We start from the raw sequence: 27,123 nt of genomic DNA on the forward strand, positions 1-27,123 counted from the left end.
AACAAGTGGTGGGATTTAAAAACTGACAACTTGTAGCCAGAACATGAGTGATCAGAATTCTAATGAAGAGGTAGTTGGCCATAGCAGCCCAGGAGTTTCACCTCCACCAGCTGATGTTGAGACAGGTGGATTTACTCAACACTCAACTTCATCTCTTCCTCCTTCGGAACAGAGTTTCTCTCCTTCATCCGAGGTTGCTCAACCAGCCTCACTACTGTCAGATGATGCCGTCACATTAGAAAAATCATTTGACGATACTGAAATAGTTGTTCAAAGCAAAGCATCTGGCCGTGACGAGGAAACACTTGCTAAACTTGGGAAGCAAGATATTCAACCTGAGTTGGAACAGCAAAGAGGTACATGGAATGTGTTGCAATAGTTTATAGCTATTGTGTCTGCATTTATTGATTGCGACCAGATATTCTTTGACTTGAGGCAATATTCAATGCCCTAATAATGCCTTTGTCTGGGTAATAAAAAAGGTCTTTGCACAAGAATTTATTTTTTGCTGCATCTACAACATCTACCATTCTAACTTTTAAACTTCATATCTTGAAAAAAGTGTTTTTGTTCAGTTCAAATAAGTGAAGAGAAAAAATGAAACAACTGTAAAGGGTTTCAAACTTTTTCAAACATCTGTAACTCTTAAATTTCAAATCATGAAAAAGTGCTTTGTTGAAATAAATTAAGAGAAAAATAAAATAACTGTAAAGATTAAATGTAAATGTGAAATAATTAGCAAGTAATGGTTAAATAATGTCTGTTTTGCTATGGTTACAAGGACAAATTATTTGATATACAATTATATGATTTTAATCCGTTTCAGTTTTGGCATCGTAAGGCTCAAATGTTGTATAGAGTGGCATAGAATCCCATAGTAATTATCTAATGCAAACACCTCCTGGTAAAAATCACTAAAATTGGATATACGTATTGTCCAAATTAAAAATCTGTAACAAAATATTATGTTAATCTTAGTAACTATAGCTACTTATAGTAACTTTAGTGCATGTAGTGGTTATGATCTGCAAGAAAATATAACATTCGAATTCACTATGTGCAGTACATACCGTACAGAGTTCTTACCTTTGAGATGGTTGTATAACATAAATGTTGAATTTAAGTTAAATGAATTCAGCTCACTGATCACGTACTTACTGACCGCGTACTTACTGATCGCGTACTTACTGATCGCGTACTTACTGATCGCGTACTTACTGATCGCGTACTTACTGACCGCGTACTTACTGACCGCGTACTTACTGACCGCGTACTTACTGACCGCGTACTTACTGACCGCGTACTTACTGACCGCGTACTTACTGACCGCGTACTTACTGACCGCGTACTTACTGACCGCGTACTTACTGACCGCGTACTTACTGACCGCGTACTTACTGACCGCGTACTTACTGACCGCGTACTTACTGACCGCGTACTTACTGACCGCGTACTTACTGACCGCGTACTTACTGACCGCGTACTTACTGATCGCGTACTTACTGACCGCGTACTTACTGACCGCGTACTTACTGACCGCGTACTTACTGACCGCGTACTTACTGACCGCGTACTTACTGACCGCGTACTTACTGACCGCGTACTTACTGATCGCGTACTTACTGACCGCGTACTTACTGACCGCGTACTTACTGACCGCGTACTTACTGACCGCGTACTTACTGACCGCGTACTTACTGACCGCGTACTTACTGACCGCGTACTTACTGACCGCGTACTTACTGACCACGTACTTAAAGCTAAGTTTTACTATGCATTTTACTAAACTTAAATTTTGTCATATGCCAAAGTTTTATCACTTATCTGTTTTCGATTTCGTTTTCACTATAACTTGTAACAAATAGCGCTGAACTGAGATAGCAAGCATCGTATCTTTTTCAGGCTTTGTGGGAGGGATGTCACCGAATAGCATATTGGGATTCATCAGTTCACCGACTGCCCATTTTTAATATTGAGAAAATTTTTGTTGATATCATAAGGAGGAAAAAATTACATACTCACTTGGCAAGAACGGAAAAACATCGTATTCTGTATACTTGAGCGAAAAAAATTTATAACAGGGGCATCGTAATCTGCGAACACACTGTATTAATTGATAATTTATAGTGTGCAATCACGAAAGGACATTCAGTATATGGTAAGAGCAATGGGTGTGACAAGAACTGCTTAGCCTTGCGGTTATGTGCTTTTGTTGGTAGGCTTGCGATTTGAATTGAATTACGAATGAAGGGGATTTTTCATTGCTAAAACTTTATCACTATAACAACAGACGAATGACAGATGACAGACGGACAATCTTAGAGATTTATATACATGTATATAGATATGTCTGTGTCAGTCTGTCCAGTCCAAATCCAGTTTACTTTGCACTCTGGATTTAAATTCAGCGTCCAGTTCTTCAGACAGGCATTTATTCAATTCAATATGCTGTCCAACTAGCTATACCATGGAATAAATTGTGCACATGCTTATTACATGTGTCAAACTTTCATGTCTTAACGCTTACCGCTTCTGCTGGCAGAACGCGTGAAACCTTAACAGAAAAAAATGTACCCATACATGAAAAAAATGCTGAGACCCACATGACCAACAAGACTATTGCAATCAATATAGAGCTATAGCAGGCACTCCAGCCAGTACAGTATGAATTACGCAGAAATTAAGGCAGTCCACAAAAATAAACAAATACCTTAATTTAAAAGTTCTATTCGGAAATGTTGCATATTTTGATCAGAAGTAAATTTCTTTTGCAAAAACTTTTTTATTACTCGTGCAACTTTGGGCATTCACCTAGTAGATACATAAATCTGTGGAAATACCATCATAACGATTTTTATAGCGGTGCATTCTTTTGATGATATATTGCTAAACCTAATCAGAAGAAATCCAATTTATTAAAACCTAACACTTGCATTGATAAATGCTGCAGAGCAAGATATGGTCATTAGATGTCAATCATAGCCTGCACTTCATTTCTGGGGTGTCAACTGAGTTTGGAGGAATGGAATTCAGTTGATTTTTATAACCACGAAGTCGTGCTTTCCAGTGTTGATGTCTAGGCAAATGCTTTTGCTACCTCTAGTTGCTGTCCTTCCGGAACAATCCGAGACCAGTGTTCCCTTTCAATCATCTGCGTTTACTCCATCACTCTCAGGACCTCAACCCGAGTTGTCTTTAGATGATGAGCAACTTGTCCAACCAGAGTCTTCTGCTCACACTGAAATGGCTGTTTCAACAGAGCCGGGTTCTCGCAACACCAAAACTTCTGTACAGCACATTGAAACAGACAGTCGACCCCAGTGGGAAGTCCAAAAAGGTATTAATGGGTTAGTGGGGAATGCCACTAACCAATTAGTTATTTACCCATTGCACATTTTCATTGGTTCATGTTAATTTGGTATTTATTCAATGGTTTTATCTAAAGAGCTATACATATAATGTATTCATTGAATATATTATTCATTGAATACATATTTTACAAGTATTTATTTTAAATCGACTTGTTTAGGAAAATTAAATTTAAGCTAGGTTAACCAAAATTCTCCTAGATGTGTTTTTTCCTGAGCATAAACTTTCGTTTATCAGAAACTGCTGGAGGTCTTCTCAATGCAAGATTATTAATGGTTTGGTTTGTGGGAAAAAACCAGTGAAGACTGAACTATACATGCAGACTTTATATTTACCCATGCGAGTCCAATTATAAAAATACATTTTTGCCCAAGTTTGGCTATACACATAAAATACATGGTGTAAGGCTTTGCAGTTAATGTAATTGTATTTTAAAGATAAAATGAGAAAATCTATGATCCTATTTCAGCCTTTTTATCTTGTGGAGATTATATATGAATCCTGCATTACGCTTTTGTTCATTTATTTAAACCATATCTTTGGTTGTAGAGAGATTCATGAAAATGCCATTGGATAAGAAGAGGGAGCAGTACGCGTGTGGGAAGAATTACATCGCGTATAATGAATACAACTTCCCTAAGCCTAATCATATTGGTAATTTGATACATATGGAGACAAAGAAGTTTACTACCACTCGTTTGTCTTCCCTTCATACATAGTCAGAAATAGTTAAGGTTATGTTATAGGCATTCCACTATCTTCTGCACTAATACTTGTATTATTTACAAATTCTCATCAATGATTGACTGACTATCACTCCTGCTAGAGGTACTGCTAGAGGTACTGCTAGAGGCACTGCTAGAGGTACTGCTAGAGGTACTGCTAGAGGTACTGCTAGAGGTACTGCTAGAGGTACTGCTAGAGGTACTGCTAGAGGTACTGCTAGAGGTACTGCTAGAGGTACTGCTAGAGGTACTGCTAGAGGCACTGCTAGAGGTACTGCTAGAGGTACTGCTAGAGGTACTGCTAGAGGTACTGCTAGAGGTACTGCTAGAGGTACTGCTAGAGGTACTGCTAGAGGTACTGCTAGAGGTACTGCAGTATAACTCTCTGAATATGGTAGGATTTCTTTGTTGTTCATTTTGAAGCTGCTTTTACTGTACAATTTTTACTAGAAGAGATATTAGCCAGTGAACTTCTTTTTTTGATTTAGAGCGGCCCAATCTTAACAAGGTATGTGTCTGGAGAGGTGATATCACAACCCTTGAATTTGATGCCATAGTCAATGCTGCCAATGAACGCATGAGAGGTGGGGGAGGAGGTTAGTGAAAAATCGAATCTTTAAAACTCACATGTTTTCTCAGTTCGTCAGACTAGGAACTTTCCTGTAACGGATGATGTCAGCCATACTCTGGTTTGCAACAAACCTTCAACATGTGATCACCTCAACATTCAAATATTTCGGTGGTTTACCTAAAATCTATTCATCTTGACATCCAGTGCTTTTTGGCTCAGGACTTTTTAGCTGTACTGTTTTGCACCGAACAAATTATTTACGTCGAATACAGTAAATAAATAACACTTTGATAATACCAAGAAAATACAGTGAAAAAAAAAATTCATTCACAAAACCTCACACAAGAATATACATGCACATAAGAGAAAATAAACTGAAATTTTTCACCAGTGTTCTGCTTGTCGTTTTATTGCACATTTAGCGTGAGCAGCTTCAATTGATGCAGCTGATGATCCGGGGCCATTCTGATGTTATTACCGTTTTTGCTTTTGATCACTATTTCTTAATTACATGAATGCGTACATTCACATTACCAAATCTAATTAAAGGGTTTTGTGAACTAAATTTGTCAAATACGTAATTGTATCCGTTATGTAATTTTTTTCTTTTTCCCTTTGCTAAAAATTTGCTGAGTCGTAATAACTCACACCGAAAGATGGATATAATTCAGAACTCTCACTCAACCTGCATCCAAATGTCAACATAAAAATGTTCTGCACCAGAAATCGTCACGCCAAGAAGTCCTTTCCGACCTGTGTTGTTTTTGAAACCTTACAGTTGTGTAAGTACAAATATCCTAGCTTATAATTGATACATGATTGACAGGCAGCAGTCTGTTTTAACGTATGAAGCCTAACCTTGCATACACAAGCGAGTCTCCTCATCCCGGTTCATATAAACAACTTTCAGTCTGCTGTGAAAGTACTTAGGATGGCTCAATTCATTTTGAACTGAGTATTATTTTATAGCTGCAAGCTTGCTGAACTCACTGAAACAAAACAGAAGTCATATATAGTAAATGGACTTTTTACACTCTTTCAAAAATATGATGTTTTAGAGATAACTAAAGAAACATAATGGTTGATGTAAACCGAGTCTGAAAAACAAAGCAAATTTGCGATGCCTGGATGATCAGGGGAAAGTATTTTCCCATATTTTTTTTGGGTCCAAGCTTCAAGTGTTTATTTCATGATTTAGCCTCAGAACCAGATTTCAGTTTAACTTCTCAATCTGCAGGCATGAGCTCCCTTTTTGAGCAATGCAGCAAATATAAACAATAACTATAATCCTATTATTTGTTCAGTTGGAATATTTGTATTCACACTAAGAAGTTGAACTGCTTCAATGAATACTTGTTGAGGCAGAACTGTATTTAAATCTCTCCACATCATGTGACAGACAACAATTTCATTTATGAGTGACTAGATGTTACATATTTCTAGTGTTATAAAGTAAAACAACTGAAGTTTGGATTTTATGTAGTTGATGGCGCAATACACAAAGCGGCTGGACTTAGTCTCCTACAAGAAAGTATTGACCTTTACAAGGACGGCTGCAAGACTGGCGAGGCTAAGATAACGGGTGGCTACAAACTACCTGCTAAATGTAAGGAAATCAGCTACAACTGTTTTAAGTTACTCTGCTGCCGCTGTTCTTCAGTATCTTATGATTTGTGTCAGTTTGGAACTTCAGCTAGTAGGTAATAAGTTGATTACATTTACATGAACCCTTTTGGGTGTTTTAAAATATAGGTGACATATTTGCCACAAATATATCTTCCAAAACAAGTAATTTAAACAAACCATAATTATAATACATGCAGAAACAAAAATTGACAATTTTGAAACAAAAATATGTGCATCCTTTGCTCGGCAGGTCAGGTTCTGATTGTTGCTTTTGTATGGAATTAAATAATCTCCTTTTGGCTGCTCAATAACTTCCACCGGTTCTGCTGACCTCAACTTTTCTTCTGCACTGCTGAACTAGTCGATATTAGCCTCCAAACAAAAATTTTTAGCAGAGTAAAACTTTTGCTTGTTGCTATTTGAAAAACCTTTCGCGAAAATAATGATAAACTTTTAGCTGCATGCGCGCTAGGCATGAGCTATAGTCTGAAAATAGTAGTACAGCTTCCATCGTAATTGTAAGCTGTTTTTACATATTTCGACTGCGCTTATCTGATCTCGTATGGCGGAAAACAAATTTGCCCTAGTATGGCAAGGATGATAAAGCGTCGTGTTTCATAGAGTAAGGTGAAAAAATTTTATAACAGGACATCGTAACCCGTGGGCTCACAGTAATAATTATTAATATGGCGTGTGCAATTGCAAAAAAGGTATACAGTACTTATATGGTAAGAGCAATGGAAATAGTAAGAATGGCCTAGTCTTGTGGTTAGCCGCTTTTATATGCAAACTTGTGACTGCAATCTTCGTGAGTTCAAATCTAGTATGAAGCGGATTTTTCATTCCTAGATTTTGATCGCTATAGCTGGACAGGTGTTGAACAACGTCGACAGAAAACTTTGACACATATATTATATTTGCTGAATGCCCTGCGTTGCCCGGGTAATAAATCTTTGCGCTGTAATTTTATTTTTATTTACCATCTACAACATTTACCATTCTACGTTCAAACTTCATATAATGAGAAAAGTGTTTTGTGCAGTTTAAATAAATTAGGAGAAAAAATAAAACAACCGTAAAGATTTTCAAACAGTGTCAAACAACTCTAACATTTAAAGTTCATAGAATGAAAGAAGTGTTTTGTTAAAATAAATTAAGAAAAAAAAACTGTAATGGTGTTCAAATGTAAACGTGAAATGAGTAGCAAATAATGGCTGAATATAGTCTGTTTTTCTACGATTATAATAAAAAATTATTTGGTATACAATTATATGATTTTAGTTCTTTCTAGTGTTGGTATCATAAGGCGAAAATATCGTAGAGAGTGGTATAGAAATCCATAGTAATTATCTAATGCAAACACCGAGTAAAACTTATCAAAATCATCATCATTAAAAAATAGTAACAAAACAATATGTCAGCCTTAGTAACTATAGTTACCTACAATAACTTTAGTACATTTTGTGGTTACAATCTGCAAGAAAATGTAACATTACAATGTACTACGCGCAGAACGTACTGTAGAGAGTTTTTACCTTCGAGACGATTGTGTAACATAAACGCTGAATCTAACTTAAATGAATTTAGCTTACTAAACACATACATGAAGGATGTTTTAGTATCCATTTTAGTAAACTTCAAAATGTTTAATTAAAATTTTATCACTTATCTGTTTGTGAATCCGTTTTTACCATAACAGATAACGCTGAACTCATCATGGCGAGCAATGTATATCTCTTAATAGCGTATATAATCACTACACAAATCGTCAAATTTTAATTTCGAGAGAAATTTTTGTTGATATCGTATGACGGTAAAACAAATTGGCTCTAGCATGGCGAGTACGAATAAGCATTGTGTTTTATAGTCGGGCAAAAAATATTTTATAACCACCATCGTAAACCATAGGCGCATAATGCGCCTATGGTGATACAATCATTGTATCAATTAATACTTCATTTAGCTCGTGAAATCGGGAAGAGGTATATAGTAAGAGCGATAGAACAGCAAAAATCTTTGTAGACTTGTGATTAGATATTTGGTTTACAAACATGCGGGTACAATCTTCATTAGTTCAAATCCAGTATGATGCGAGCTTTTCATTCCAAGACTTTAATAGCTATAGCTGGACACACCGAAGTACAGAATAAAAGACACATGAACACTGAGACTTATAGATATAGATATAAGTAGTAACGGTGGTGAAAAAAGGCAATGCTTTTTCTAGAATTAGGGCAAGAAACTATTGGTGAACATGAGCAGACAACTTTGAAAATCCTATGAAGCTGTTTAGTTGATTTTAAGAAGAAAATAAAGGTAAATTGAATGAAAGAAGGAAGAAAAGAAGGACGAATGAAATTGAATGAAAGAAGGAGAGATGCTGTAGTTGATAATTCAAAATAAGATGGCAAAAGTTTAAAATATAAAAATGAACTAATTTGAATAAACTACCTGTATGTTATTTTAAAGCTCTCATAGTCTGAGTTACACTTACTCTTTATCTCTATCAATGCTTCAACCTGTGCGCTGTTCATCTCTTGTATCACCAAGGCTATATCTCTATTCATCTGTTTCTAATATAAAGTGAAATAACCATAGACACTTTTTTAATGTTTATTACTTCATTAATTGACTTCCTTGCATATGATTTAGTTGTTTATATTAAGTTTTTTTACATAGTTTTATATATTGTATTTGCTTTATTTCTATACATAATCATCTGAAGTATTTATTACTCAGTTTTGGAAATGTGCTGAAAAAAATACCTCGATCTACGCCCTTGATCTATGCTCAATTTTAACTCTCACTATCTGCTACTTTTGGATCAACTTTAGACATCATCCACACTGTTGGTCCTCGTGACAGATCAGAGGCAAAGCTAAGAAGCTGTTATGAGTCGGTCCTCCGCCTTGTAGAGGATTATGACCTGCAGACTGTAGCATTTCCCTGTATTGCTACCGGAGTATTTGGTAAGTGAATAACTTACAATTTTTTTAATTTTGACGGCGGTGTGCGAATATGATTTCAGGGCAAATTTCTTGTAATCTGGGATAGTTTACTAGTAGAATAATTGATATAGCGCTATCTTTGTAATTGCATTTATAATGGTTATTTATTGCATAACTGGAGAGCTTCATGCTATGGGCTATGCATTGTGGTGACTACATCATTTTCTTCTATTCAAGGCTTTTAAAACACTTTGTTTAAAATATTCCAATACATTAAATAAAGTCTACTTGGTTATTGTGTGTTTGTGTGTGCATGCATGTGTGCGTGGGTGTGGTGTAGTGGGTGTGGTGTGTCTGGTGTGTGTGTATGTTTATTAGTCTGCGTAAACCTTATGCATTTTCACACTTTCTGGCCAATTTCACAAGCATATACTCCGTGCCTTTCATTGGGTTGCTAAAAATATTTGGTCTCTAAGCTTTGTCTGAATCCTGAGAAACAGCTTTTTAAACACCCACCCGGGGGAGTTTAAACTCCTACTCGTGGGCTGGTTAAAAATGAAAGAATTCCCTGGCATCACCAGGCTTGATGCTGTAAAAGCAAATTCTGTTGCTAATATAGCTATAGACACTTCATTATCAAACTATTATTTCATGTAATAATTGCTAATGAGTTTAACGTGTCTACCGTCTGAAATCATAGTTTTTCAAATTGAGTTGTACTAAAGAGATTTGAGTACTCACCATACTATGATTCTTTGCTGATCTTCCAAGCAAGCCTTTGTGTTTGAGCTTTGCTGCCCTTCTCACACCTGCCAATTTCTTTTTAGACTGGACCAATTGTTTATAGTCATTATTAGTATTATTAGTATTATTATTGACATGGTACTACTGTCTTATATGGGTTGCAGGCTATCCAAATGAGGCAGCAGCAAATGTGGCCCTCACGACTGTTTTGAATTGGCTCGGCGCCCACCCACAGTTTGTAAGTTTCATTAGAGAGAGTCCTTAGTGAATCTACCTTCTAGTATTACATGTTTACTAATAAGACTAGTCGCTGTGTGTTGGAAATTATCTCATTCTCATTCTTGCTCTATAATATAAACTTGTCTCTCAGTTCTCATAGGAAACATCAAGTAGTGTATTAAGGAGACTGGTTAGTGATAGTAGACAGCTAGATAGGACCTAAGTCTAAGAATGTTGCTATACTGTAGCATCGTGACAAGCCGTTATAATTCAACTCATGCGCGTGTCTGTCGATAACTGGTAATATCTAATAAGCATTGCACCGATACGTGTAAACTTGGTCTAATCATCTACACGGTGCTTTCAATGGCCAGAAGTTGGTTTGACTTTTGGTTTCTGGAGGTAGAAATAGACGAGTAGATGAGACCAATAATAACATTGAAATTTATTGAATGAGTTCAAATCCCACACGATGTAATTTTTTTCTCCAACCTCTAACTGTGGAGGACAATGTACAAATAGGCAGATGGACAAATGAACAGATGGACATGCCTCTTATTATAGAAAAATTATAACTCAACGTTAATTTTCAGTATCATCAACTTAATATAATTCAGTCTGTTTTTAGTATGAGCCGTCTGTTTCCATCTCAGTTTCTTATTCTTGATATCAGGTAAAGGTATCTGAAACACTCTAAAATTTGAAAATTACCTTGCTTCATTATGAAAAAATACTAAAGTCCTAAATTGAATGGTTGGTGCGTATGGCTGAATTATTATGATAAATACCTGTGACCTTTTTTCATTGTCCTTGCAATGTTCCAGTAATAAGAATAATAATCTGACAGCATTGATGCTGTTCTAAAATTTAATTTTGAAGCATTACTTTGTACTTTTTTGACTCACAGTGTAGTTATTTATCAAATTAGAATGTTGATGGACATATTTGTTAACTGGCATCAGCATGCTCTTTGTTAGTAATGCCATAACTGTGTTGGTCGCCATTTGGCTCTTTCTGACGAAGAACACTAAAACTAATCAGCAGTGACAACTGGCTGGTTGTTTATTACAGACAGGGAGAATTGTCTTCTGCGTGTTTTTGCCTCAAGATGAGAACATCTACCATCAACTCATTCAAAAGAGACTTCCATCTCAATCTTCTGAACTTCTATGTGAACAACCACTTACAGACGGAGGGAGCACTGAACATCTTCTCGGTTAGTGATACAAATGTTAAGGTTTTAAAAAAATAACTCGGTTCTCATCAAGAAATTCACAATTCTCATGCATCATAGATTGTGTAGGAATTGATTCAATTCAGTATTTATGCATGAAACACCACAACTCAATTCAGTATTTATGCATGAAACACCACAACTCAATTCAGTATTTATGCATGAAACACCACAACTCAATTCAGTATTTATGCATGAAACACCACAACTCAATTCAGTATTTATGCATGAAACACCACAACTCAATTCAGTATTTATGCATGAAACACCACAACTCAATTCAGTATTTATGCATGAAACACCACAACTCAATTCAGTATTTATGCATGAAACACCACAACTCAATTCAGTATTTATGCATGAAACACCACAACTTAATTCAGTATTTATGCATGAAACACCACAACTCAATTCAGTATTTATGCATGAAACACCACAACTTAATTCAGTATTTATGCATGAAACACCACAACTCAATTCAGTATTTATGCATGAAACACCACAACTCAATTCAGTATTTATGCATGAAACACCACAACTCAATTCAGTATTTATGCATGAAACACCACAACTCAATTCAGTATTTATGCATGAAACACCACAACTCAATTCAGTATTTATGCATGAAACACCACAACTCAATTCAGTATTTATGCATGAAACACCACAACTCAATTCAGTATTTATGCATGAAACACCACAACTCAATTCAGTATTTATGCATGAAACACCACAACCCAATTCAGTATTTATGCATGAAACACCACAACTCAATTCAGTATTTATGCATGAAACACCACAACTCAATTCAGTATTTATGCATAAAACACCACAACTCAATTCAGTATTTAATTGTGAAACATCACAACTCAATTCTCAATTCTTTAACCATCCTAACTTCAATGAACTGGTTCAATTCAATTTACACTAATAGGCAAAATCAATTCTTTAGCAATTTTTACTAAAAATCTTTTTTATGGCAGTTTATCAAAATAACAACAGACCAAAAGCACTGACTTAGCTAGACACATCAGCTCAGCCCCTTTACTGATTCTTTAGCAAATATTAACCCATTCACCATGGACTTTTTTGTTCGCTCAGAATTAAGTCATGCCAAAAATTAACTTGAAGCTTTTTTGAAATTAACAGAAAATTTTGCACCAGAATCAATTCATTTGGCAAAAAAAGCTGTTTAATATTTTTTTTAGTTTAGTGAAACGAAAAAGCAAAAGAAAAATGTTATTATTTTTACAGTTTGACCAAAACATGAACCTAAATTCTCTAATATAAAAATATAGTCATCAGAAATGTCTCGGGCTACAATATATTCATCAGAAATGTCTCGGGCCCACAATATATTCATCAGAAATGTCTCGGGCCTACAATATATTCATCAGAAATGTCTCGGGCCTAATGTTGAAAAATTTCACTAGCAGATTTTTAACTACAATTTTTATTTTTATTCATCCTGAACCAGAAATAAGCAAATTTGGAAACTGATTTTATGCTGTGATTTCTGAGTAAAGAAAAACTAACTCGTTCATTTTTGGGCTTTTGGCAAAATGATAGCCTGATATTCCAAATTTATTGTGGTGAAGTTTCGGGCGTATCTGTATCTGAAGCCTAACCTTGTATATAAAACCGGGCCCACAAGTCCTAGAGAGTATTAACAACTTTCAATTGAATGTAAAACCACTTAACATAGCACAATTATGTTGAACTGAATTTCATTTTGAAGCTCGAAGCCTGTAGAACTTAAAATAACAACATAAATAGAATATAACAAATATTTTTTTACACTCTTTCGAAGATGTGATGTTTTTGAGGTGAATGAAGAAACATAATAGTTGATGTAAAAACTGAACCTAATAGAGTGTGTATATTTGTTATAAATAGAAAAACAAATAGTGTAGTTTAAAGCTCTTGTTGCTAAGGAGACAAAGCTTTTTAGTTTGCTTTTTTAGTTAGCTCGCCTGTTTGTTATCTTCATTACTAAAAACTCCAATCAGTATATCATTAGAAACTACTGTTCTGACAGCAGCAATTCATCTGAAAATTTACACTGAAAACATATCCTGCCATTAAAGTTTCGTAATTCTATGTAAACCAGAAGTCTTAAATCGCAAACGAAGTTTGTGTTCTGTCGGCAGCAATTTTTAATTTATTGCTCAGATAAAAGTGTCATCAGTACTTCTGCTATATCTGAGAAACTAAAAATCCAAACACACTAGGCGATTTTATCGTGAGCGTCATGCGGAGGGCAGAGATATCGCTGGTGTGTGCATAAACACACTTGAGCGATTCACTAGCAAACGATATAATGGGCACGCCCACAAACTGCCAATAAAATTCCGTATCATTAGTTTCTTCGGAGTTGTTAATAAACTTAAGTCAATATGGCGCCGTCTAGGCGACAACGTAAACAACTTACGCATTTGTTATTAAACCTATCTCACTTTCACGGATTGTACACTGCCTACACTACAAATTAGACGTAAGAAAAAACGATTAGTGTATTTTTAACTGTAATATTTTTTACTATTTTTATACATATTTTATTTTGTAGTTGTTTTTATACTTAATATATTAAATATTTACCGTTCTCAAGATGGTCAACCTGTGCAACGATTGACTCCAAATGTTGGTTTTCAACTCGGACTTTTTGTAATTTTTGTTTGTTATGGTACACAGGACTAGGAATGCTATTATTAAATTTATGAACAATTCAGTGTTCGTTCTGAAGATGTTTCCATTGTAACAAAATAGCCAATTGTCGCTGCTGTACGTTGGTGAACATCGATAAGAAATAATTACCTGCCATAAAATTGCATTCTGGTAAAAACCAACTAATCGAAATGCATCTCGCTAGCAATAAAGTTGTGTAGAGAAAGTCTAGCGTTATCGCTCTGCATGAGCATGCTGAGTGAATTCTAGCGTAGATTAGCGTCACGCAGCGCGATATCGCTCTAAATATCGCCTAGTGTGTTTTCACCTTTTTAGTTCAATTGATCTTAAAGTACATTGAACTTTAGAGTTATGCTAAAGTCCTATACCACACAAAGCCACCAGATTTTCATAATCTCTTGTAAACTGAAAGTATGTAAAAACAAAGCGAAACTACAAATCAGAGTTTACTCCTGCGTAGGATCTGGTGGAAAACACATTTCCAAGTTATCTCGGGTAAAGGCTTCAAAGGGTTAAATTTGTGATCCGCAATCAACGCTTTGTATAGATGCTCAGTCGAGTCGTTATGAAGGCTTTTTGTAGCGAAGAAGTCAAGGCTAGTATTCATAAAATATAAAACAATAAATATAAGCCTGATAATAACAACATAAAACATACATACCTTTTCTGTATGACTGGCACGTATATGGGTAAAATAATTACATTTGTACCGCAATAAAACGCCATAACTAAGTTTATTGCCGACGTGCATGCAAACCATAGAACTAAGAGTACATATTATTGACCAATAAAATATTCACAGTGATATCGAGGTCTTGCGGAAACATTTCCCGGCTGGCAACATTGGACTGCACTGGCAGCTTCGCTTTGGCCCACATGAAATAACTATCGAAGACCGGTGCGCCATTTGCGATTTGCCAATGGCAGGGGAGATGATGAGGAATAGAAGAGTATAGTTCGTATTGGAAAAATCTCATTTCGTGTTACAACGGTTTCTTAGTTGACTCACTGGTCATCTTAGTTGTTATAGATACCTGTAAACGCTATCACTGCATTAACGCGAACTGAATTGAAATTCACTGTTACTAATATTGTCTTATGGTGTTAATTGCTTGTTGTTTTTCTTATAGCGGACACTATTTTTGTTATGACTTCTAATTTAAAAAAAAGTTGTTTGAAAATTAAACCAAAAATGTTTGCCTGGCTCCATGTACTGGGCTAAACAATAAGTTTAACAGGTTTCTGAAAGTAAAGGAGCTCCCTTTATTTTGTAACACAAAACTACTATGTATGTTGTACTTACTGCAGTAGTTGGTAACTTATTACTAAACAGTAGTAGGTGCCAAAACAATACAAAGTATGTAATAACTATTCACAATTTTGTTTCAACACACAAAAGCAACATTTTGTAACGCAAAAAGACCGTGATACTCATTAATAACAGTAAGCGTACAACAACACAGAGTATGTGATATATGTTCATTGTCCGTATACAATGCAAAGTAACACTGTATGTGTAACGCAAAATAATACTTGTAGTAATTGACAGTATGTCTACAACACAGAGTATCTGATAACTGTTCACAATAGGTGTGCATGCACAACACAGAGTATGTCATCACCATTTACAGTCGACATTGCACACAATGGAAACTTATTATCAGTGGGTTTATAAGACTGAGTATATGAAATCTGTTTCAACAAGAAGACAGGCATAAATGTATAGATTAGAAATAACGACAAGAAATCTGACAAATGAAATGAAAACAACTACTGCAAGCACTTGTCCTTGTCAATATGGGGCTACCGAAATAATCATCAGTTAATTTGTTATTGAAAAGGTGATGATATCTGTTGGCTTGAGAGTTATACATCTCCTGCGGTATCACTTATCGCAAGTACTGAACTGAACCATAGATATGCTATTCTATGATAGTCATTCTCAAGCTGATGCTTGTTGTATGGCCAGTGATACACAGTAAATCTACAACAAACCAGGCATAAAATCTATGAACCACAATCAATAATCTCGTCATCCAGGTGTTTTCAAATGGGTGTCATTGTGAGCTATACGACATGCACACAATGGAAAAAAACTGAGCAAAGGCAAACTTGTTAACAGAAATCTAGCCTTTTACATTAAAGAAGTAGTAATGAAAAATCTTGCAAAATAGATTGTCTTTTCAGTCTCCAGTTGTGTTTTATGAAATGTGTCACCTTGACCGAGGGCTGTGCTTATGTCATCAAAAGCATGCTGTGATTATTTACTATGATTTATACAATTACATCTTACCTTGTCACTGATAGTGTGGGCTCTAATCTGTCCGACCTTTAGTCTATGAACTCCTGAAAGCAAATTCAAAGCGGATAACTATAAATTATATCCTCAAGAGAAGGCTGAATTTTCTTTTACCTCACAACAAACTACTCTCTCAAACTGTTTGAGAATGTCTCTGAACATTTACAAATGTGCTCAAATAGTATAATAGGAAAGAATGACTTTACTTAGTTTATAAACAATACTGTTCAGGAATTAAATGCCACCCCTTTTGACCTTCAAAGACACTTCCTCTCCAGCTAAGTGAACTGCTTATTTGGTATTTGCTTGCCTGTAATGGATACGCGTCAGAAGTATGGTACCCTGATCTAAAATACTTTGTTAATTAGATTTTTAGAGAAAATTAATAAGGCTTTTATATGAACATATATGGCTTTAGTAGACTTGATTATATTTCCTTTAAAACGATAAGTAGCAACTGGCAATCCCTTGAACACAGACAAAAGCTAAAAGAATTGCACACCTTCAGTAAAATCCAATTTCAAGATCTTAAAGTTACTATTCATCGGCTCACACAAACCAACTCGCAATATGCTAGACGCAACAACATATGACATACTATAAATACTAACACAATAAAAAATTTATCTTTAATCGAAGCATTTAAGTTTCAAAATTTATTTAACTTTTTTCCTTTCTTTTTCTAAAATTAAACCATTTTATCTACAAAAGCTAACCACGCCACCGTAGATGCCCTACAGAGCTAAACAAACTTTTAGTATCTACAACACTATTTGCTCACCATCCCTTCTTATCGCGTTCTCCTTTGCCTGCCAGACTTTCTTCATCATCACTCATTTTGATTCTGTTGAAAGATTACACCAGGTTCTTATTGTATAGTTTCCAGATACTCCAACGGTAACTTACATGTAGGTATACTACTCAGGCGAATATCTTATATTTCGTGGCAATCAGCGAGTCAACTAAGGATCCGTTGTAGCAGGAAACGAGTTTTTTTAATATGAACTATACTCTTCTATTCCTCATTATCTCCCCTGCCATTGGCAAATCGCAAATGGCAAATAGTGCACCGGTCTTCGATAAACAACAGATTGGTTTACTTAAGATATCTCTGTCCGTGATGGATTTTCCGTCAACACAGTAATAATCATAGAGGTAGTAATAATCATAGAGGTAGTAATAATCATAGAGGTAGTAATAATAAAGGGAAGCAAGCATTAGTGCATTTTGACTCGAGTCATTTTGCTTATTGAAACTAGAGAATTGAGTTAACTCGTCTATGGTAACAGTAAAGAGTCGATTTATTTCAGTATTTACCTGTAGGATGTGTCAATTCATTTCTACAGTAAGTAGATGATACCAGAGAATCAGTTCAATTCACCACTAAATTAACACTTGTGAGTTGAACCTTGATGGTGAACTTACACAGTATTTTAGTAGAGTATCAGAAAGTGTCAGTAATTTTCTATTATTTGCAATTTATTGTTTGTGGTGATCTGACTTCCAGGATGTTCCAAGATTAAAATCAACCAAACTTGATTGCAGTTGAGATGTTCAGAAAAAAGCTTCCTTCACAATGACATCACTAGTTTCTATCGTCACTAGTTTCTATCGTTGCTATAATTGACATCAGCTATTATGTTCGAGTTGCAGTGTTACGCGTCTCCATTCTGTTGGTCTATTTGCAACTGTAGACATCATAATCACAATTTCGCTTGATCTGAGGATTTTAACCGCAAACAGGTTTTTTTCGATTTTAGTCTATAAAATTAGTCAGATCACTTCAAACATCAAAAACAGTCGCAAATGATGAAATAATTCAGACAATTTCTGATAAAATCAACTAAGACTCTGTGCAAGTTCAACTTTACGGCATGCTCGAGCATAGTGAATACTTTTAATGGGCTGTGATTGGTTAGTGAATACTTGTAATGGGCTGTGATTGGTTAGTGAATACTTGTAATGGGCTGTGATTGGTTAGTGAATACTTGTAATGGGCTGTGATTGGTTAGTGAATACTTGTAATGGGCTGTGATTGGTTAGTGAATACTTGTAATGGGCTGTGATTGGTTAGTGAATACTTGTAATGGGCTGTGATTGGTTAGTGAATACTTGTAATGGGCTGTGATTGGTTAATGAGTACTTGTAATAGGCTGTGATTGATTAGTGAATACTTGTAATGGGCTGTGATTGGTTAATGAGTACTTGTAATGGGCTGTGATTGATTAGTGAATACTTGTAATGGGCTGTGATTGGTTAATGAGTACTTGTAATAGGCTGTGATTGATTAGTGAATACTTGTAATGGGCTGTGATTGGTTAGTGAATACTTGTAATGGGCTGTGATTGGTTAGTGAATACTTGTAATGGGCTGTGATTGGTTAGTGAATACTTGTAATGGGCTGTGATTGGTTAGTGAATACTTGTAATGGGCTGTGATTGGTTAATGAGTACTTGTAATAGGCTGTGATTGATTAGTGAATACTTGTAATGGGCTGTGATTGGTTAATGAGTACTTGTAATAGGCTGTGATTGATTAGTGAATACTTGTAATGGGCTGTGATTGGTTAATGAGTACTTGTAATAGGCTGTGATTGATTAGTGAATACTTGTAATGGGCTGTGATTGGTTAATGAGTACTTGTAATAGGCTGTGATTGATTAGTGAATACTTGTAATGGGCTGTGATTGGTTAATGAGTACTTGTAATAGGCTGTGATTGATTAGTGAATACTTGTAATAAGCACTGGCTGGCTTTTGAATGCTAATAATGCGCTCTGATTGGTTAGTGATAGTTTGCTGCAAGCTTGTTCACTTGTCTGTCACACCATCCCTTTTAATGCTTGTTTGGCACATGGCTGCTTTTCATCTTGCAATCTTTATCTTATTTTAGGAAGGGTTGATATTGTGTTTTATCAGGGTATACTATAGCAAAAGTCTATTTTTGATACTTGACAGTATTTACAGAGCTAATGTCGTAACTTCCTGTTCTAATATTTACACCTTGGTTAGTGATTTTATTAGTGAATTTGCAACTGTATGATATTTTCAAGCATTAATTTCTCGGGACCAGGTGTCTGCTGTTCTTGTCTTTGATGATAATTTGTGGTATTGCGAACCAAGACTGAGCCACATTGTTGCATTTCAAAGCTTGTGGAACGACACAATCATCTAGTGTTTTATCATGGTAGTTTCTACTAAGGGTGTAGTCCTTCAGTAACAGTGGTAATTTCTTTAACCAGCAAAAAGGAGCGCCATATTTAAATATCTTGTCGCCAGATGTGGGCATAAGTTATTCAGGTCGAGAACTCACTCTGCCACAGTATGCAACCACACATCACATTGACTTTCCAACTTTTGGTTTTCACCACGTTGAACTGAGTGTTGATAAAATATCTCTCTAAACATGGGTACCCTGTTACCCCACTAGTCTAAGATTAGTCATTCAAATGTTAAGCTAGCATTTTGCTTGAAACAACCCTAGAACCTTATCAAGCGAGCTTGATGAAGTTTTGGACGTATCTATATGATGAGATCCTTTAGCTCAATCATATTTTATCACCCATAAATGTGTAGAAAACTGAAGCTTTGACTCTGATGTCTATTACTTGGGTTAGTATAAACATCAAGCCTGGAAACAGCTGGAATCTTATATCCACATGCATGTATACAGACGGTTCCCTACTTACGAACATTCGAGTTACGAACAACGGTACATACGAACGTTGTTTGAACTTTACATACATATTGTAAAGAGATTTGCCGGCCTTTACTTGGCAAGATCTCTACTAATAAATAAAGATAAGAGAGTGCATGTAGTTTCATTCAGCTTTTAATTAGCGAAGGAAATTTCACCAGCCGAGGAGCATACGACTATTTGCTCTGCTCAACTAAATGCGCGCACTCATTTATATACAATAATATCAACCGTTCCGGCTAACGGCAAACGGTAAGAACACCGGCTAACAAGGTGAATGAATAGGACCGCTAGTACGTTGGTATGACAACAATCTAAGTGACGATAAGTGATGGTGTTATGACGGTATATCAGATATAACAATAGCATAACGAGTGAAACAACGATATAATAAACGGACAACACATACAAAAAATAAGACAACAACGATAAGTGATAGCATAACGATTAAAACAACAATATAATAAAAAGGACAAGACATACAATAAATAAGAAATGCAGTGTCATGGCCCGGCGTCCACCAAAGTATTATTTCCATTTTATTAAATATTTTTTTCAGTACAAACCAATACAGGTTAATTATACAAGCCTTAAACATACTTATATAAACCTTCAAAATACTTATATAGGCCTTAAACATAAATTATAATACAAAATATAGCACTGAAGCAACTTACGAACAAATTCACCTTACGAACAATCGTTCGGAACGTAACGCGTTCGTAGGTTGGGAACCGTCTGTATAGTGAATGTTATTGATTTTTATTGAGTCGATATCTTTGCACTTTCATCAACCATTACTGTGAGAAGGGGAGTTGCCCTCTTGTCAAATAATATTACGCCTTTTTCCTAAAACACCAATTTGGTGAGGTGGTGACAACTGTTACTAGTGCAGTCACATGGTTAAACATTAGAAAAATTATTTATGGTGAATTTTAATCGCTTTTGGATTGTTACCACTAGTAGAACACTTTTTGTGTAGAGGTCATGTGTGTTCTCATAAGTTAATCACTGAAGTTAAATCTGCTCTTTTACATCGGCTTTGCACTATTTCAATCACTATATTTCCATGGCGCGCATGTTATGCAAATTTGAGCCAATCCACAAGTGAACCGCATCATGGAAACATCATAAATCCTCAAGCTAAGTGAGTTTGCGACTCGCAAAACTTTATCGAATCCATCATGCTTGCGAAACAGCACTTGCGGATGATGTGCATTAAAATACTGCGCCAACTGTTCAGTTTTAATCATTTTCAATACTTGTCATCTTTTCTAGATTGAGTTTCACATGTTTGCGTCGCTAACACGTGCGTTGCTACGTATTAGCTTATAGCATACAATTCTTTACCTTTTTTCAACAAGGCGCTGGATGGAGTCAATCCGCATCATGTGAATTTTTATAGAAACACTTAATTCACGCGGTAGTGCAACTTGCGCACTCACCAAATCCACTATGCGCAACTCTGAATCCACATGATGTGCGTTATGGAAAGATAGTGCATTTTGCTCTGCAAATTGGCATTTTATAAGGTTAATAAATATCTTAGAAAAGTGAAACAATAACTTTCATAATGTAGTTTGAAGAAGGAATTCATTTGAAATTCACTTAAACAACTCCATGCTTCTTAAAGCACTGAGAACTGACCGACTGACTCTCTGCTAGTTATCAAGATGGTTAGTCAATATTTTTATTAGTTACAGCTACTTTATCGGTTGCATACATTATTGTCAAGACTACCATAGATTTTTCTTTGAAAATGATATAGCAAAGAGTAGATGATAGTGAAAGCAGCCAAGGAGAAAAGCAGTGTGAGATTTATTCTCTCTGTATTGCTCATGCTGTAGCATTTTTAGAGTTTCGTAAATTCTTTTTAATTACGTAGAATGTGAGGAGCGGAAGAGATAGTTGTTTTGGCCAAGGGTTGATCAAATCGATAAGGCAAGCATGCTAGCATATTTGTCATATCTTGTAGTAGGAATGTGAAACAAGAGTTTGAAATTTTCCGAACACTTTTATTGTTGCTGTCATGCTGACACTAATCTGGTTGTAAAACAAGGCATATTTATGGTTTGGACGCTAGTAGACAGGGATTGTTATGTATGACTTATGTTTCTGGAGTGTGCACACGCCTCACATTTCCTGCTTTCACATGATACTATAACACTGTTATATATGCAAAAGTGGTAAAGGAGCTAGTCTTATGTGGCCGTGGAATAGGAGCACACTGTTGTAAGTAGCCACAGATTAGGAGCATGTAATCTAATATGGTCACACAATAGTAGCGAGTGGTCTCAGGTGGCCACAGAATAGGAGCGTGTGGTCTCATGTGGCTCCAAAATAGTAGCATATGGTCTCATGGGGCTACAGAATAGGAGCGTGTGGTCTCATGTGGCCACAGAATAAGAGCGTGTTGTCTCATGTGGCCACAGAATAGAAGCGTGTCGTTTCTTGTGGCCACAGAATAGGAGCGTGTGGTTTCATATGGCCACAGAAGGGGAGCGTGTCGTCTCTTGTGGCCACAGAATAGGAGCGTGTCGTCTCATCTGATCAAATGATTGGCTAAATAAAAACAATGGAAGAGCTGATTGCTTGCTAGCATCGGCTATGTGGCTTCTATATTGGTACATTCAACTAAAATATGGAGTTGATTGCGGTTAGCATTGATGTCTAGCTGTCGTATTATTCATCGTTGTGTCTTGTGCTAGACAACAAAACAAATGAGTTACCTTTGTGTGTAAATAATTCTGGTTTTCCTTGTAGGCAAACCCATGAGCTATTTAACTAGTAGGTACAAGAAAGTTTCCCAACCGGTTTTATGGCTTTTATTTGGCTTCATCCAATGTCTTTTCTACTCCATTTACTTCCCATTCGTTCGGCTTCCTTGTTACCTTCTCACAAGTTCACTAACAGCAGCACGCTCCATGACAAATGGTGTAATGCTGAAAATAGCGAACACTCGTAGACCCGCATCAAGTACCATTACAGAGGTACGTCTACAAATAATCACTACGGTTATAGGTTCTTGAGTTACACGAGTGCATTTGTTTAAATTGTTACCAACTTCATATATATATATATATATATATATATATATATATATATATATATATATATATATATATATATATATATATATATATATATATATATACAGAGGCTCTGATTTAGTTGTCAGGCCTGATTGGCAGTAGAGACAAGAGATTCATCATTTATTTATGGATCGACTACTGACTTATGTTCTGAGCATGTAGAGCGGTTTGGCATCAGGTGTCTTTGACTGCTTGTGTGCTAGTTGTGGTTGTTAGCTTACTCGGCTGTCAGTTGTAGCGGCTTTGACATCATGCATGCTTCACTGTCAGTTGTTACACATGCCACAATTACTCGCCTGTCTAGTTGTAGCATGTGCCACTCATACTTGGCTGTCATTTATCTCAGGGCCTCCCATACTTGGCTGTCAAATGTAGAGGGCTCATGCATGACCCTCAGTTGTAGCAAGTTCACCCATCTATGACTGTCACTTGTAGCACGTGACATACATACTTGACAGTGAGTTGTAGCAGGCACCGTATACATACTTCACTGTCAGTTGTAGTAGATGTCAGTTGTAGAAAGTGTGGATTTACTTATACCATAATGAAGTATTCAAACAAGCTTTTTGCAAAAGTTTAAGATGAAGAATTGTAACAATGCGTCGCTTTTGTTTTCCGGTTAGCCAAGGAGACTGTGATAATAATAAGTCATATCTGTCATTTACCTGTGCAGATAGAATTAATGCGTAAACAGTATTTAAGCAGTAGTCTCCTCCCACCGACCATAAACGGATGGATTGAAAAAGTTTGTAGCACTCACTTGAGCAATAGAAAGTGAAATACTGTCAAAACTCTTATGATATACAGTCAAACCTTTCCTATGGTATACAGTCAAACATCTACTATTACATACCGTACTTTTCGGACTATTAGCCGCTACTATTTTCAGATGTTTTGAGCCATGCGGCTTATATTAGGGTGAGGCTATTCTGTGTTTTTTTTTCACCGCTAGGGCTCATTAACCAGAATCTCTGGTTAGTGCGCCTCTAGCGGTGAAAGAAAAAACGAAACAATGCCTAACCGGTACTGTTCCGTTAGGCACTGGGTTAAAAAAATGTCGATTAGTACAGAACAGTGCCTAATGGCACTGTTCTGTATTAACCAGCAAAATTGCTGTCGTGTTAAAAAGCATTGTTCTGAGTTCTGCGGCCTATACAAAGGTGCGGCCTATATATTGTTTTATTATTGTTGGTTTGAAAAAAAAGCAGATGCGGCATATATAGGGTGCGGTTAATAGTCCGAAAAGTATGGTACATCCAAACCTCTACTATGATATACAGTCAGGCCTCTATTATGATATACAGTCAAACCTCCACTATGACATACAGTCAGGCCTATATTATGATATACAGTCAAACCTCTATGATATACAGTCAAACCTCTACTATGACATACAGTCAAACCTCTACTATGGTACACAGTCAAACCTCTATGATATACAGTCAAACCTCTACTATGACATACAGTCAAACCTCTACTATGGTACACAGTCAAACCTCTATGATATACAGTCAAACCTCTACTATGACATACAGTCAAACCTCTACTATGATACACAGTCAAACCTCTATGATATACAGTCAAACCTCTACTATGACATACAGTCAAACCTCTATGATATACAGTCAAACCTCTACTATGGTATACAGTCAAATCTCTGCTATTTTAAACAGTCAAACAACTTTATATAATTGACATTCTTACAAATTTTGTTGCCTAAATCTGAATGGTAATTACATTCGTAGTGGCATTGCGAGTTGGACAATCAGGTGCCTCGTAATAAAATTAACAAATATACTAACTGCCAGTTTTACTTAAAAACTCAACTTAAGTTTCATTAAGTGCACTCGAGGCGATTTTGGCTGGGATTTTTTGTAACAAATTATTCAGCATGTTGGCTATTTTTATAAATTTTAAATGTTATTTTTAACTTTTATCAGTTTTTTCATATTTTCCTCGATGGTATGTATGTCACCTAGACCCTTAAGATGTAGCGTCCACTATCTGCCTGAATCATACAAATATTGTCTGATAGAAAATAGAAAATTTGTATGAATGTCCATTATAAAAAGGTATTTGACTGTATATAATAGTAGAGATTTGGCTGTAAATCATAGTAGAGTTTTGACTGTATTTTACCTGCTAATGCTCAATAATCACTACCAACTTTTTTCAATCCACGTACTCTGTTAGTCAGAGAAGACTACTCCTTATATACTGATTTAAGATTGTGTTCTATTAGCAGGTGATTTGACATAGCAAGCTCATTGCATCACCACATGCATACCGTTACACAAATACCAGATGCACTAATGTAATTATTAATTATGAGCTTGATGTGTGAATTGATATGCGAATAATGTATAGTTTTTCAGCTGCAATGGCTGACAACTTATGAAAATTGTATTTTCCATGCGCATTGACGTAAGTTTTTGGATATTTCGGTTTCTAATGCAGAATGTTGTTTTCTTTTTAAAAGACCCCAACCAAAGGAAAAAAGAAACGACAGCGAAAGAGGTATTAGGTGGCCGTTCTGGAGATCGTGAATCCGCACCAGAGCCTGAAAACTCAGAACAAGGTTTATGCTGTCGGATGTGCAAATGCTGGAATCTGCTTACTGATTGCTTTGGTGGCAGCGTGTAAATATCAGGTTGTTTAACTCAACCTAGAGGCCTGTGTGTACTCTTGACACTTAGATTATATATCGTATCTTGTAGTGTTTTACTTGAAGCCCTAAGCAGATTTTTAATCCCTGAAATGTGATTTTGGTGGGAAAATAAATATTAACATTTATAGCGTATCTGGTTTAGCTTCTTTTAATATCAATTTTACTCATAATTTTCCTGATAAGCAGCTTAGCAGTAATGGCTAATTCATACCTTCTGACTACAAAGATCATTACAAAGCAGTGTTTGGATAATCAGTCATATTCTATGTCTCTATGTCTAAGCATTGCGAAGCTTCAAATGGTGCCACCAACAAAAACCTCTACCAACAATAATATTGCTGCTAAAGGTGTTTGTTGTTTTTACTATTTTAGACAGTTTCCATTTTAATTTACTATGCTAATCTTTTAGTTGCTAGAGGCACAATCTCCAGATTCCTTAGATTAGACACAAATAAAGTTCAATGTATTACCATCTATTCTGATTCTGAGGGTTCTATTCTGATTCTGAGGGTTCTATTCTGATTCTGAGGGTTCTATTCTGATTCTGAGGGTTTCTATTCTGATTCTGAGGGTTCTATTCTAATTCTCTCTTTAAAGATGTGGTTGCGTCAAAAAATTCAATTTAATGAAATTAAGACCCATAAAAGGCTAAAACATCAGCTACTATTTGATGCCATTTTTGTTTTTATAGACCAACCCTGTCCAGAGATATATGCGTTTGAATGAGGCCCTCTTTTAAAAAGCTCACGTTTCAGCGGGTGCTTCTTTCGTGACGTCACAAGCAATATATCTGAAAAGAAACCACGAGCGATAAATATGAGGTCGCTTCCTTAGCCAATCATCAGCGCGAAATTTTTATATAGGTCGTAATAAATGTTATCACTCGTAAAACGCGTTGTCTGTGATCTCAAATTTAGGGATTTTACTCTATTATTAAATCGCATGGACATCAATATTTACTAAATTAATTAACATCGTTACTTTAATGAATTACTCGATCGACACGTTTTATTGGCGAACAACATATGTAATTGTAAAAATTGCTGCGACGGTGACTCTAAGTTTTCTTGGCATCAGGTAGTTAAAGTTCTACGGAGGAAGATCGGAGAATGGAGGTAAATTTATCTTTTACTTTGCATCTCCTATAGAGGTTCCTGTTGAGTTTACATTCAGATTATATTTCCCTGTTTGAGGCTAAAATGTAATTTCCTGCGCATGCGAGATACGTATGTACAGTGACCCTAGCAA

The 27,123-nt window shown here is 35.9% G+C and overlaps 1 protein-coding gene across 2 annotated transcripts; it reads left to right on the top strand.

The window, feature by feature from the left end:
- LOC137399901 (ADP-ribose glycohydrolase MACROD2-like) lies at positions 1-26,347 on the top strand. 2 transcript variants are annotated; one of them, XM_068086161.1, is made up of 10 exons: positions 1-356; positions 3,104-3,337; positions 3,919-4,023; positions 4,583-4,690; positions 6,149-6,271; positions 9,126-9,260; positions 10,148-10,221; positions 11,274-11,418; positions 22,879-23,105; positions 25,687-26,347. In XM_068086161.1, exons 1-10 carry the CDS (start codon positions 44-46, stop codon positions 25,729-25,731), a joined length of 1,509 nt encoding a protein of 502 aa, XP_067942262.1. In that variant the 5' UTR covers positions 1-43; the 3' UTR covers positions 25,732-26,347. The 2 variants fall into 2 exon arrangements, with proteins under 2 accessions (XP_067942262.1, XP_067942263.1); XM_068086162.1 differs by lacking the exon at positions 22,879-23,105.
- The last annotated feature ends 776 nt before the right edge of the window (positions 26,348-27,123 follow it).

This window comes from Watersipora subatra, chromosome 7 (genome assembly GCF_963576615.1).
Source record: "Watersipora subatra chromosome 7, tzWatSuba1.1, whole genome shotgun sequence".
In the NCBI taxonomy this organism is placed as follows: domain Eukaryota; kingdom Metazoa; phylum Bryozoa; class Gymnolaemata; order Cheilostomatida; family Watersiporidae; genus Watersipora; species Watersipora subatra.